Source organism: Crassostrea angulata, chromosome 8 (assembly GCF_025612915.1).
Source record: "Crassostrea angulata isolate pt1a10 chromosome 8, ASM2561291v2, whole genome shotgun sequence".
In the NCBI taxonomy this organism is placed as follows: Eukaryota; Metazoa; Mollusca; class Bivalvia; order Ostreida; family Ostreidae; genus Magallana; species Magallana angulata.
The window spans coordinates 33,909,337-33,924,368 of record NC_069118.1 but is presented as its reverse complement, the minus strand read 5'-3'; the positions used below and the strand labels follow the sequence as shown (position 1 = coordinate 33,924,368).

General features: G+C 32.9%; 1 protein-coding gene across 1 annotated transcript; it reads left to right on the top strand.

Moving 5' to 3' along the window:
- The first annotated feature begins 2,570 nt into the window (after positions 1 to 2,570).
- LOC128160614 (centrosomal protein of 95 kDa-like) lies at positions 2,571 to 14,377 on the top strand. Its single transcript, XM_052823963.1, has 22 exons — positions 2,571 to 2,711; positions 3,609 to 3,648; positions 3,755 to 3,883; positions 4,637 to 4,855; positions 5,229 to 5,445; positions 5,734 to 5,837; positions 6,127 to 6,218; positions 7,288 to 7,372; positions 7,614 to 7,794; positions 8,208 to 8,307; positions 8,472 to 8,566; positions 8,902 to 9,072; positions 9,276 to 9,462; positions 9,688 to 9,780; positions 10,232 to 10,295; positions 10,598 to 10,693; positions 10,955 to 11,127; positions 11,579 to 11,653; positions 11,827 to 11,979; positions 12,093 to 12,226; positions 12,659 to 12,743; positions 13,201 to 14,377. Exons 2-22 carry the CDS (start codon positions 3,612 to 3,614, stop codon positions 13,366 to 13,368), a joined length of 2,658 nt encoding a protein of 885 aa, XP_052679923.1. The 5' UTR covers positions 2,571 to 2,711; positions 3,609 to 3,611; the 3' UTR covers positions 13,369 to 14,377.
- Positions 14,378 to 15,032: the final 655 nt, after the last annotated feature.

Genomic DNA, 15,032 nt, shown 5'->3' with positions numbered 1-15,032 from the left:
CTCTCTCTCTCTCTCTCTCTCCAAAAAACCTTGGACCAGAATCGTGCATTTAAACAATGCCCACGAAATAGGCACTTTAATTTGGGTGGGTTGACGCTTAATTGCATTACTTAGCATGTTTGTTTTAAAATGACTTTTCAACAGCTAACACTTTTATAGTACATGTACTTATAAACATACATGTACATACAATGAAGTTTTAGCAAATTTTAAGTGATTATAACCACAAGTCCTCCTTATACATATTGGAAAAACAGCTCCAATTTACAGCATTGTGTATATATACACATTTATGTGTACATTTACAATTGAGTATATGTTATATACTTTAGTATTAGAATGACATATAGGATCGCATGCATGCACTTTCTGTATTGATTCAACCGAAAGTCGCTCCTCTACATACGTTAATTATATAGTTTCATTTTGTTACCAAAAAAAAAAAAAAAAAACAACAACAGCTACAGAAATTTATCAGGCATGAAAAATAATTTGCACAATTTGCTGGCTATGGAAATCGGTTGAGCACAGAAGGCTCGAGATTTCTACAAATTCTACTAGTGATGAAATACATTTACAACTTTAGCGAAAGTGCGTTTTACAGGACAGGCACGTAGCGTCGCTTTTGAAAGTGGGGGATGGCAGCAGCCTCCTCCAAAAAAATCTTGACAGGCAAAAAAAAAAAAAAATAAGATAAAAAATTTAAAAAAATTGAAAAAAAAAATTCGTGGGGGATGGGGTGCGTAGTATTTCTTGTAACTCCAATTTCGCTGTTGAATACCTTCTTTTCACTTCCATTTATTATAATAACATGCTCCCAAAAAAGTTGGGGGAGGGAGCAACTCCATATGCATGATATTTCATATTTTTATCTGTCAATTTAAATCTGCTGCGAAAAAAGTGAGACCCCCCCCCCTTCCGCCGATGTTACGTGCCTTCGAGAGGACCATGAATCACATTGTTAACATTTATCAACAATGTCCAGCTGTGACTTAGCTAATAAAATTGTTTTACTGAATGACTACATGACAAAAAGTATACATATAAAACGCATGCTCAGATCAATTTTATTTCCCAGGGATACGACGGGTATTTCTTTTTGCGGGTGGTGATTGGGGGGGGGGGGAGTGGGGTTCAAGGGGTCCATGACCTACTTTCGTTACCTTTACAATATGAAATTCATCAAAAAAGTGGAGGGGCGTAGGATTCCCCTGATCCCGCGCTTAATAGATCCGCAAATGAAATGCATGCATGTTAGGTAAACATTATAACTTTTTATTTTATCTATACAAAAAAGCAAAAAAAGCAAAAAAAAAACAAAAAAAAAAAAAAAAAAACAACAACAACAAAAACCAAAAAAAAAAAACCCCATATGTACCAGGATAAGAACAATATGGTAAGCATTGTTTCGTCAACTATCCCAGAGTCACTTTGTCAAATCGCAATTACGTGTATTTGTTTCGAAAGTAAATCCTATACAATCTCATATTCCATAAAATTTCAGGTACATGACTGTTTTGAATCCTATCTTTTTAATATTTAGTGGCGTTCATCTATAGATGAATGTATAGTCATTTGTCATTACATGAATATTATGCAATGACATTCAAATCCAAGTCTTCTGATCGTGTTTTCTGTTTAAAAAAAGGAAAATATATGATGGATTTTTTTTTGTATCCCATTTTGAATGTTCTTGCATGTGAGACTCTATCCGAATACATGTTTACGTGGACTGCATTAAGGTCATGTGTACATGTACATGTATATAAAATTTAACATGATTGTATCAATATGAACAACCCGCCAGCAACTCAGTGGAGTTATTGTCATTGGATCGCCATTGAGGTATTTTTACTATAACACTTATAATGTATATCCCATCCAGTTCCAAATGTATGTACATGCATGTAAATGCGTGAGTACCATACACTTTAATTTTCCAAGTGACGAAAATGATAAGGGTGCCCGTTTGTATTTTAATTCTTATCATGTCGTAAGTGATTTTCAAACAGTGGTTTAAAAACATGTATTTCGAATACTGCACGATGATGATGGGGTCACAGAGTAGGCATACTACCCCCTTCCCACCCCCTCCTTGAATTTTTTTTTTTTGGGGACTCGGGTGGCATATAGACCTTATTATCACATTTACTTTATAGATAAAATTATTTTAAGTAAACTGAAAGTTTGAAAGTGCGCGGATGTAATGATATTTTAAACTGTTAAAATATTGTAAAAGTTGAAGGTTGCAGATACATATTTGGATTACTTCTTCTTGCCCCCCCCCCCCCCCCATCACCATCACCATCATGATTGCAAAGTTATTTTTTATTTACCGTAATTTAGTTTCGGGAAGAGGGGTTTTTCTCTTTTTTAAGTCTCCCCCTTAACAATAAGTAAACGTAAAAAGTGAACGGTATAACAAACTATTTTTTATCTCAGTATTTGTTAAATAGCAAATACATATCAACATATTCTAAATGAGCGATTTTTATTTCTCAAATGATTAGTGCAATAGTTTGTAAATCTTGTATTTCGTCAATCCGGAAATAATTTTGTTATTGTGCGAGTTTCTTAAAGTATTCTTTGTTGTAGCTGCCGCTAGGTGTCTCTGTCCAGTGTTTACAATATATTGGAACATGTTTTAACTTATTTCCATTTTCTTGCGATGAAAATATTAGATTTGCAGTTTATTTAATGAAACATAAAAGGTATGGAAAACTGTATGGCATTGCATGAATTAATCGCTGGTAAAAAAATCTCTTGTGGTAATATTTCTAGTGCTACCGCTGGAACTGGAGCAAGTGTGGACGAGTTTTTGAACATGTATATGGTGCCATTTAAAATTGTAATATACTCTATGTTAGGTTAAAACAGTTTGCAAGAAGATTTTGTTGTTTATGAGATAATGCATTTATATTTCTCTTGTCCCAGTGTGTGGTACATTAAGTTTTCTGTTAATGTTCGGAATAATAATAATATTCGTCACATATATAATGATGTGTAGTATAATAAAACAAGATGGAAACGTCTTTCAACACCAACCCAGGTTCATCCTTTTCATTTTGCCTCTGAATTACAAAATAACAAAGATAATGAAGATTTACGAATGAATTTATTAAGCAAAATCAAATGTTTAACATTAATAACATTGTTTGATTCCGTTTAGAAGTTTAGAAGGAGAAATGTATATATTTCTTGTACCCTTGCAGTATTACATGCAATATAATTTGTATTGTAAAAGATACGAAAATGTATATTGGTTACAAGGCACTTTTGTGTTACTTCAATGATAGTTCTGAGAAATGTTTCGTTTAAGCTTCAGCATAGCTACATGTCAATCAGCAAATATCACATAAAGTAGTTAGGTTTCCAAATAAAAAAAAGTACTCTGATGTGAACAACCTGAACTACATCACTGCTGCACACTCTCTTGTTCACAAAAAACACTAAATGATTTTTAAAAGATGCTTCAAGCATAAAAGCCTTAAGAGTATGTGATTTAGCCATTGAAGCATGCATCAGAGTACATGTATATATACAATGACATGCATATTTTATCTTTGCTAGTACATGTATATTTAATAAGTAATATTCTTTTCTTTTAGAAAATGGGACCAAAAGAAAGACTTAATCAAGAGGATATAAGTATGTAATGTTTTTTATCAATGATGGATGAAATAGAAAGATGAGATTGATTGATAAAATTTTTTGACGTTGAAGACTTCAAGCGTACCAATTTTTCTTCTTACAGAAATAGTACGTCAGGCAAACCTCTTACTGGAACAGCTGAATGCTGGCAGTAGTCTGGGTTGTGTGGAGGACATCAACGCAGCAGTATATGTCACTCTGTTTGAGGGTCTGTGTGGAGAAAAGTTACATGGTAAGACTACAAGAATTATGATGGTGGAATCAGTAGGGGAAGTGAGATGAAAAGAGATTAATTACCGGTAGATAACCAAGCATAAAATGAAGCTCAGATCCACACTTACCCAACGAGATAAACATTGGATGGAAATATGTTCAAGCAAAAGTGTTAGAAAACATTTGAAATTCTATAGTCAATATTTGATGTTCCTGACAAATTACTTCTAGACGCACAATTTATTACATGATGTATAAAAGAAATATTGTAAAGCATTCTGTTAGTCTATTATCGGTGTATGAGACTTGCTAATGTTTACTTTATGTGTACTGTATATTCTTTATATTATGCGAGTACCTAATTCCGCAATCCCTCTGTTTTGAGTCAAATCATGAGAATATCAAATCGCGAACGCTGAACTTTTATCCACATATTCTTTTAGTTTTTAACTCTTAGAAAATAATGGCAAGATTTTAAAATCTGCGAAAGTGGCTTCTTGCAATTTTACGCAGATATTAATTCCTCACATTTTATTAGGAATCTACAGCATTTCTATGTACCAATACCGGTACTTTGTACATAGACTTGTATGTACCAGTTCTTCCTTCCATCTAGTGACAAAATGTGCCTTCTAAGTTTAAAAAAAAAATTTGCTCAGTATACTCTCTACATGCAGATATAGTGATATGCAGTTACTGTATCTTGAATCAGATATGACATTATATAGCTAACATTGACTCATTTTCATAACTTTATTAAATTTTTTTTTAGGTGTGATTCAGAAACCAATCAGTAGAGAGGATGAAATACAAAATATACAGTTGGTGATAGACATTTTATCTCGAGATATTCTACATACCTCACTAGCACACATCACAGGGCGAGAGGTTGTCGATGGAAACCGTGAGTCCATTTGGAATCTGCTGGAGATATTTGGTGGACTGCTGGAATACATCCTCAATAAAATTGACAGTGATGCTTCAACAGATGGTAAGAACCATGTACGGTAATCATAAAGACAAAAAAAGAAATTCCATGTTTTGTGGTCATTGGAGATGCATACATGTAATAGGTGAAGGTTTAACAATGACTCGTCTTTGCTCCCTTTTCTTTAATTTTATGTGGAAGATTTCATGTTAAAAATTTTTTGCTAGGCACAGTTGCCTTAATACAAACAGTTTTGGTGATTTATTCCAACATTTTGATGTAAGGTTTATCTTAAGGCTCATTATGCTGAACTTATGTCTGTATATGTACAGGATATAGGCACAAGTACATGCATTTAGAAGTCTAAATTTTAGTCGAAACAAACACATAGATCTATGAAATGAAAATGAAATTCTGTTAAAATTTTGAATTATAGGAGAAGGTGATCTGGATGAACTGGAGGATGATCCGGATGCTGTAGAGCCAGATGTGATTGACCGGATCCTGGAACGGGAGCTACAGCGTAACTACAGCCTGGAGGGGAGTCCTGATCGACTCACCCCTAAAGCCAGCCCCATCAGACGCAGGTCTCCCATTAGGTCCCCAGAGCGAGGGAGAACATTGTTCAGTCCCTCCAAACTTCCACAAAACAGGTCCCATAATTGTAGAATATTAATCATGTCATGTTTAGTCAAATATTAATGCACTTATCACAAATGCAATAGAAAATCTGGAAAGTTCAGTGATAAACATTTTGACCTACTAAAAAATTTGCACTTTTTGCGATGGGATTTTGGAAAATTATTTTGATGCTTCTTTGTAAACATATATGTGTTTCATAAACATGTATTAAGCTTTTCGTGCATATATCAAGTATATCATTTAGGTAATTTAGAATAAAAAGCACATATATCATTAAAATTCTTAATTTGTCTTCATAGTGAGCCATCTCCTAAGAAATCTCTAAGTGAGACTGATGATTTGATTGCTGCAGTGAATGGTAATTCTGCTGGAGTTAAAGAAACCACGGCCAGCACAGACCAGAGTAAGAATATGTGTCACACATATATAGAACGTGTGATAAGAGTTGCCTCTCCTTATACACATATGATAAAATATTTGATTATGCTATAAAATGCTTTGAATTAGATAAATTGATGAGATTTCGCACTTGTATATTTAGACTGACACTTAAGTTAGGTGACCTAACATACACAAAGACATGTACTAGTCCAAATATCATAAGTCCTCAAGTCAAGTCTTTCTTCAAATTTACATTCAATTCTATTTGTATCAATAACGGTAATTAGAATGTTCTTTGCATTATTTTACAGATTCTACAAATGAACTCATCAAAGAGGGAGAAAACTTGCAGAAAGAGCTTCTATCTGACAGATACAAGCCAATGAAAACAGCAGCAGAGATTGTAAGAATTATATTGACTAAAGACACTTAAAGGGGCAGGGTCACGATTTTGGTCAAAATGATTTTTCCGATTTTAATGTTTACAGTGCTTCATTAAGGCATTTTTTATAGACAACCAAAATTTAAGTGTCATTCGTTGAGTTATAAGCGAGTTAAAGAGCTTACAATTCTTTGCCATGTAAACAAAGCATTCGTTTACATTTTGAATGTTGAAGTAAAAATTCCAGTTTTAGACTTAAAAAAAATGTGTTAAACGTTAAGAACTGTTTATTTATGATTAAAATGAATATGAAGATGTACAGATTGGCTTGAAAAAGGTTTTTACTGGTATATTAAATTTATTTAAATAAAAACGGGGCACGAGCCTTGTTTACATTACAAAGAATTGTGAGCCCCGTATCTTGCTTATTACTCTACGACTGACTGTCAAATTTAATATGATTAGTAGAGATGCAATTCTGAAGCATTGTGAATTATAAAAACAGAAAAATAGAATTTGACTAAAATCGTGACCATGCCCCTTTAAGTTCCTTTTCAACTATCCTAATGGACCATATTCACCAACATAATTTATATTCTATGTAACCTGAATACCATTAGAGAGTTACAGAATATAATAGAGTTTATTTGCTAATCATAAATGTAGAATTATCTTCCTTATGCAAAGGAAGCAATGTGTGGCATAGTGTTAAATGATTTAACAAGTATATATGTTGCTTATCAGAGGATATCAAGAGACAGTGCCCTTAGATATGCTTGTCTCAGCAGTAGCAAGCTTTCTTAACAGCGTTCTTCCTCATACATCATTTACATGTATATAATGTACTGCAGATCAGCCCCTCAGCAGTGTCATCTTCATACAGCTGAAAAACCCACAAACACACTCCCCTCCCTTCCAAACACTCACACACAATATGCCATATGCGGTGTACATGTACACATAAGCACCCAAACTGTATGAATAGGAACATTTCTTTCAGCTGAAAGAGAATAGTTGAATTTTATTACCAGACTTTTAAAGAACAATATGATCAGCTAATAGAGAATAATTTTCACTATTTGTTCTGTAGAGAGAGGACCTCGCCAGACACAGAAGAGAACTGGGACTCACCAGGGACCCCTTCTCTGACCTAGTACCAGTGCCAGCCACCAGTGGTAAGTACTGGTTGTGAAGTTAAATAATTACAACATAAAATATAGTACCGACATACAGATAAAATTAATTTGAGAATTTTTTCATCATGATATATATAGTAATCAATTGAAAAGATGAACTTGTCATTTTTTTGGGGGGGGGGGGGGATGGTGGTAGGGAAGGGCTGGTTCCTTAAAATTTGTCAGGATTATAACTTCATATTTGTAAAAATTAATATTTATTTCTTTTTTATTTTTGAAGACAAAAGACAGAGTAACCTAAAAACCGGTGATGTCAAAGGAGAAGAGTCGTACAAGAGTCTGAAGGACATGGTGGAGTCGACTGCAGCGATGGCGGAAGAAGCCGTCAACTGTAGTCCGAATCGAGCGCGGACAATTTTACGGAGCATGGAGAGCGATTACAACATCGAGCAGTTCCGAAGGTGTGCATTGCAAAACTTGTATGCTCTAGATTACATGTCAAATAAAGAATTCCAGTTAATTGTAATCAATACACATATATATATACAAAACTGGAAAGAAAACAATAGTTCATTATTCATTACTTAAATGATTTACTGTATACTGGGAAATATTTGTCCAAGTTTTCGCCCTTGTTGTCAGTGAGTAAATTTAAGACTGAGCGATTTCCAATGTCTCAGATTACTCAGATTTTATCTATATAAACACAACTGTGTTTTAGTGAATTCAAGACGGGGTGAAACTGTTTACAAGTGTTGAAGGGTGAAAATTACACCGGGCGAAAATTACCCAGTGTACAGTATATATTAGTAATGTATCAATTCTGACAGACTTCAGGACATATTCTACTTGTTTTGTTATTTTTTACTTGTAGTACTTATCCCAGTCCTAAGAAAACTCAGAACAAAAGTCCCCCTAGGAAAACAAAGAGTCCGGCCCGGAACTCGGACGACGATTTCTTTTCAGACTCGGAGGTATAAATCACTTTTAGAATTTATTTCTAATTAAGTCAAGTTTTCTGAATGTTGTAATATTGTTCTATAGGTCTTGTTAACACTATTTTATAATATTTTTCACTCTCATTGTACCCTTTGTGATAAAAGAAATTAACCCTAATTTTCTATGATTTTTTCTACAGCTGAATCCAAGTAATGCCAAGAGGAAGGTCTCGTTTTTAGTGGAGAGATCCACCACCTCTGAATCCAGCCCCAGCTTCCTTAGATCCGCCCCCAGGTTTGAACTTGTTCAAAGATATTACTGTTATCTTTTGTCTTTGCTTTCTTCTTTGTCTTTTGTTATCTATCTATAGTTGCTCAAAATTAAGGGGGAAAATATTAATTTAGAAATTGTACGGTATATACATGTATAAATGTACCTGGTATAATTGTACCACAGTACGCAAGTAATGTCTGAGAACTTTAAAAAAATGTTGATAAATTTAAAAATAGCGAATAGACTGTCTGATTTATTCAAATATTTTTAAAATGGATTGTCTTAAGTTTGAAATCATATAGAAATATTTATTTAAGAAAAATAAAAGTTTAATAAAATTGATTCATCTTTAACAGATACAAGCCAAAGACTAAGACAGCATGGACAGAAAAAACTGAGGGGACAAAGAAACCTGGCCGCCCCCGACAGGACAACACCCAGAGGAGGGGCACCTCAGGGGACAGCAGTCTGTTTGACTTTGAGAAAAATCCTGCCAATTTCTCCTATGATGAATATTTGAAAAAACAGTATGTCGATCTTTTACTGATAATTCAAATGATTTTTCTACTTTTTTTTTGGCACAGTCTGTGAGCATTCTACAGAAAGCCATTAGCTTTATTTATTTTAGTTCTTTATAAGAAATTTGATATTCATTTGAATTTATCTGGTAACATATTTATGCAAAACTAGTTTAAAATAGTATTTTTATTACTGTACAATTTTTTTTCAGGTTTCATGAAATCATTGATGATGTATTAAGTATAGACGAGGCTATGCCACCCAGATTTAGGTCGCGTAACGATCAGCAGAAACACCACATCAGTAAACTCGGCAGCAAATCCAAGGGAAATTACTCCATATCCGACACACAGAAACTGCTGAAAAATGAAAAAGATGTCAACAAACGCAAAGTGGATGTAAGTGTTCATAAAGTTTTATTTTCCGAATCTTTTATTCGTTTAATGAAAGCTGTACTGGAAAAGGATTATTTTAGTGACTTTTTAAGGGTTTTACTTTAAACAAGTATTTGAGTCCTTGTTAGTTTTTAATCTATGGCAAATTCATCCGGGAATGATTTTATTTGTGCAAGTAGAAAAGAAGATGCACAATTCTAACAAATTACTGTTCATTTCTTAATTAAGTTTCTGCAGCGAATATACCAGGAAGATTTAGATGAACTACAGAACGAAGCAGAGTATGGTTTGAGTAAAGATAGGAAGGATGCTAGACAAGTGGTATGTGGACAAGGAATTTTTTTTTTTTTTGTTTAGAAATATCTGTTTTTGATGCCCTAAAAAACTATGGAGTATAATGAATATGTCAGTAAGTTTTATGATAAGATTATCTTATTTGGTTGTTTATTAATATGAGAAATTTTTGTCTATTCAGACAATTTTTTTTTTTTGTTATCTCCTTTTCTGTTCATTTTAATCAGAGAAGTCATTTCTTAGACGAGTATTAAAAGGGCATAGTCATGCAATGTTATTCAGAAAAATCAAGGCTTATGTCATAAATAGCATATGATAATTGTATCTGAGTAAATAGTTTTAGTAAATTGGACCTATCAGAAATTTTTTGCAATAAAAAGTTTCATACATATTACAGGCAATATGATAAGATTAGATTTTGTGTTATCAAAAGCCATTCTTTTAAAGACAATCAATAAATGTTTACTTTGGTTTCTAGGAAGATGAATACAAGAAGAAGGTACTCACAGGTGCAAAGACGAGTACAAAGCCCAAGGAAACAGGTGATAATGTGTACAGAGAAATATTCATCCCCGTTTTATTTTCGCCCCTTTCACCATCGAGTCAGTGGGCAAATTTAAGACTGACCGGACTATGTCTCAAGTTATCTGATTTGCAAGTGCAGAAGGGGGAAAATAACCCTCTATGCAGTATTCGTATTAACAAAGGAAATGCCTCAATCAACATTACCACATTATTGTATTGTGAGAAAAAAATTAAACATTGAAAGAAAAAACCTGTCATGTTTCAAATTCATTATAAATATATTTTGTGAATGTAATTTTTTTGTTTCTAAACATTTTAGGAATGAAAAAGAAAACCCCCATTCACAAGCACAGTGTGTGTAGTAAAGCCAAGAGGAAATCACCAAGTGGAGTCACGGCAGTACCTAAACAAAAATGTAAGTATACCAGTTGATAAAAGAAAAAAATCCTAACAATTAAGGCAAATTCATAAACCCCCACCTTATAATTACGGATGAACAAAGATGTATTGAAGGTTTACATTATTTAACTGCAGAATTGGATTAAATTGTTTAAACATTTTAATGATCCAAAAAACGCCACCCCTAAAATCTTTGATCATTTAATTGCAAATCGGAAAAATGAAACAAAAAGTGGAATAAAGATGGTTGATTTCACATGAAGTTTACTTTTGCCAGTGACCATCAAAGATGACGAAGACATCTTGCCAATTCTGCTAAAGGAGTTCCCCCATCTTCACCTGTCCCTCCACACCTGGCATGAATTGTGGAGGAAGGGGATTCACCAGATAGAGCAGGTCACACGGGCCAATCAGGAAGTCCGGCGGAAGAAGAGTAAAGCAAAGTCAGAGGTCAGTCGACAAAGGGAGGCAGTCCATAGTTTTATAAAAGCAGAATTATTTTCTTTAAAATTTTTCTTTTTCATTTAATATTTAATATTTTAATATTTTTGTATAATTATGAAATTTAAAAAAAAAAAAATATCATAAATACATGTGTATATATGTTTATAGTCTGAATATTTTCAAAAAAAAAGAAATAAAATCCCAATGAAACTAATTTAGAAATTTTATCAATTGAATTTTATGCCCATCAAATGTTAAAAAATCAGATCCTTTGATTCATGTCATTGAAATTATTGTGTAATTAAAAATGAAAAAGAAAATGAATAACTTTAGAGATCATGTTTTGTAGTCTTTATCAAATTATATGGTACAAGGCTTGTAAGGAAATTATGAATTAAATCTTAACATAACAGAATTTACTATATATTATCATTTTATGCTTAAATTTTGTTTAAAGTTAGAGGAAGCTGAGAAACGTCATGAAATCATGGTTAACATAATGAAGAAGGAAATAGAACATGGCCAACGTATGGTACGTATTAATTAACAGTTTTGTGTACAAAAAATTTGCTTGAAATCTTAAAATTTGGAAAGAAGTTATATGTTTTATGTACTAGAGACTTATGGGTGGTAAATTTTAAGGCATACATAATTGTAGAATTGTAGAATTTGCTAATTTTTAGAAGTTGTTTCTCATTCTAACAGAAAGAAATCAAAGAGAGGCATAAGCAGACGGTGACAGCAAAGAACATGATTCAGGAGAAGCGAGCACAGTCTGCTCGATCACGTAAATACTACGACGACTACCAGGTCAGGATGAGGTCAAAGATGCTCAAGAGACGCACAAAGGAGGAAATGGTAAGAATAGAAAAAACATTCTCTTTTTAGCATTGTAATGATTTTTTTTGGTCAGGACAAGTTTTTTTGTTTTAAAGGTTTGAATTGTTATCAATCCTCTTTCTGTATTCTAGATTTTCCGCAAACTGTTCAAGGATGGCTTAGACATTCAGAAGGATCGAGTGCGAGAGCTGAAGAAATACGCGAAGGAGCAGAGGGACACTCAAGCCAGTACTCAGCGGAACGAGATAGAGTCCATGGAGAACTAGTATCCTTGTCACATAAATTTTTTGTCGTCTAATACACATGCCATTGTTCATTACAGAACATGTGTATATGTGTGTGACAGACTGATTACACATTCTCATGTGAAATACTGAATAGAAATTATCATCTTAACTATGTACATGATGTTACAAATCGATTCATGCTATATATTGGTCTGCATGTATAATTCGTATGATACATAAAAGTTCTTAGACTATTTTAACCTTAAGGTTTAAGACAAGGTTAAGACTTTAAGAGATTTCTTTCATGATTCTTTTTTAGTTCTTTTGACAATTTTATTGTCCTGAGATAGTCTACATTATTGTTTTATTCAGAAGAATATTTCTTCGTATGAATTGAAATTGGAATTCTGAATGATTTAGTTTTATGAATAATCAAAAGCTTCATTTTGTTGGCCTTGACCAAGAAAAAGTTATCGGGATCAGTTTGAGATGTTAGCAGAATCCATCACGAAGGAGAGGAAAGAGATCTTGGTCCGCGAAAAAGCTCAACAAAAGGTTTGTTTATTTAAAAAAAAAGAAAAAATGAATACTAAGATATATACACAAGAAGCACATAAGATTAGCATCATTAGTTTTATTTCCACTTTACATGTAATTGATGCTTGAATGTTTTCCAAAACTGTTTATAATGATAATTTTTCTTAGTGTGAAAAAACATACCCGGTAATTAATATTATTATTATTTACATGTTTACATTACTGTAAACATATCATTTTGACCAGGTACACTATTTTTAGAAAATTTATTTTTCAACGAGATAGCTTAAACTCCATTTAACTATTTCAATGTACCTTTTTACATGTATATACAATGATATACTAGTATTCTATTGTACTTGAGTTAACAGAAGATACATTTAGCCAGTTAAGCTAAACAGAATACACAGTCAAATGTACATGTATGTGCTAGTCTTACAGAATGACCTTACTATTTAACCATTTTCTTCTTCAGGTACTTGGACAAATGAAGAAAGAGTTACGTCACAAGATGGAGTCGGAGATTCGACTGTTACAGGACCAGCTGGTTCGGGACGATGATGACGCTTACTTCCGACAGCTGGATGCCGACCGCGTCATCCACAACTTACAGCTCGCCAAATACCACGCCAACAACGTCTAGCGCTAGAGCCACTACAGAGATAGCCGACCTCGGACAATCTACTGTACAAAGCCACTGTGATATTTTATGAAGGATTTCTTAATAGTGACTAGTGAGGAAGACAAAATTAAAAAAAACCCAGTAGATTGTTTCTTCAAATTATAAACTTGTACATATGGACTTTTAAACTGCATGTGGACATGTTTGTTTTCTTTTAGATATTCCTGCTTTATGTTAGACGCATACTATAAGAGACTGACTATGTAAATTTATATGAAGGTGCACTCCAAATGACATCAAAGTTCATATATAGTACCTTGGGAATCTCTTTATTATTTATTAGGTATTTTCAGTCATTTGTGATGATAAAAACTTTCCATTCATTAGTTACATATTTAATGCATTTTCAACAAACTTTTTCAAGTTAAATAAATATGTTTAATTTGTACTAAAATGTATTGTCATTTTAAAGTTTTGTATATTTGTAGCTTGTACTACATGTAAATAATCAATGCACTGTCATTTCAAAGGTTTATTTTTTGTTTCCAGGAAAGTTCATTTTTTCTCTGAAACCAATTTATTTTGGAGATTTACTGTTCCTATATAATATTAGCTATCCAGGTTCACTCAAGGATGTACAGGGATTTACCCAGAGTTGTATACCAACACCCTGAGGTCGAAGGGTACATGTATATGGAAGGAATACAAAAGTTATTAAATCATGGTCAAGATTTATTTTGAACTTCTAGCCTTCATGCCATGTGTTAATAAAATTAAATGACTGTATGAATGTTAAACATGTATTTTTAAAATTCAGTTTCATTTTAAAAAGAATTTTTTGTTGTACATAGATTTGGCAAAATGTTTCGCATTCCTTTAGAGCTTCAACTTCTGAGAATTAAATCTAAGCTTGGAAGTAATTTATGACATTGTTACAATGTAATTGTATTAACTTTATGTACATATTAAATGTATGCTAGCAGTCTGGACTTGGTCTAGCATGTTTAAGTTATTAAAATTTGAGTCAGAATTTGTCTTTCTTTATCTTGTTGCATGCGGGTTTATTGAAAACAAAAAAAAACTGTTTAATAAGCAAACCCATCAATACAGTACATGTATTTGTTTGGGTTCTTCTTTTAGTTAGCTACTGAATTCGTATATGCTTGCGTACCTATTTTTATGTTTTCATTCTTGTTCAATACCTGGTATTTCTTACAACTACCAGTTGCAGTCATAATTGTACATGTATGAACACAATTGTATCGTTTCTTTAAATTAGTAATTAATTAGTGAAATTAGAATCTGAACAATGACAAAGTAGAGAGATAGATAGTTGATATCCTTCTCATTTTAAAGGAAAAGATACAACAATATTAGGAATTTTTTAAATACTGGGATAAAATAGTTGTTACTACGACCAGAGACATAAATATAGCTGGCCAATATAATTATTTTCTATATATTTATCTTATTTTTCAATTGTTTGTTTCAAAAATGTCTAAAACCTGTGCACACTTTTCATTTAAACAACACACTTTTGGTTTAAGATCATTATCTCAGTTCACTAAAATGTAGTTCTAAAAGTAAGGTTGGTCCCGTACCATCTTTCAATAACAAAACCCGCTAATGGCAGAGTTGCCAATCTCTGTTATTTATATCTCTGCTACGACCATCTTTTGAAGAAA

Coding starts and splice junctions, on each gene's coding strand:
- LOC128160614 (XM_052823963.1), top strand. CDS start 3,612: ATGGGACCAAAAGAAAGACTTAATCAAGAGGATATAA. Junction 9,463..9,687: donor TCAACAAACGCAAAGTGGAT/GTAAGTGTTCAT, acceptor TTCTTAATTAAG/TTTCTGCAGCGAATATACCA. Junction 9,781..10,231: donor GGAAGGATGCTAGACAAGTG/GTATGTGGACAA, acceptor TTTGGTTTCTAG/GAAGATGAATACAAGAAGAA.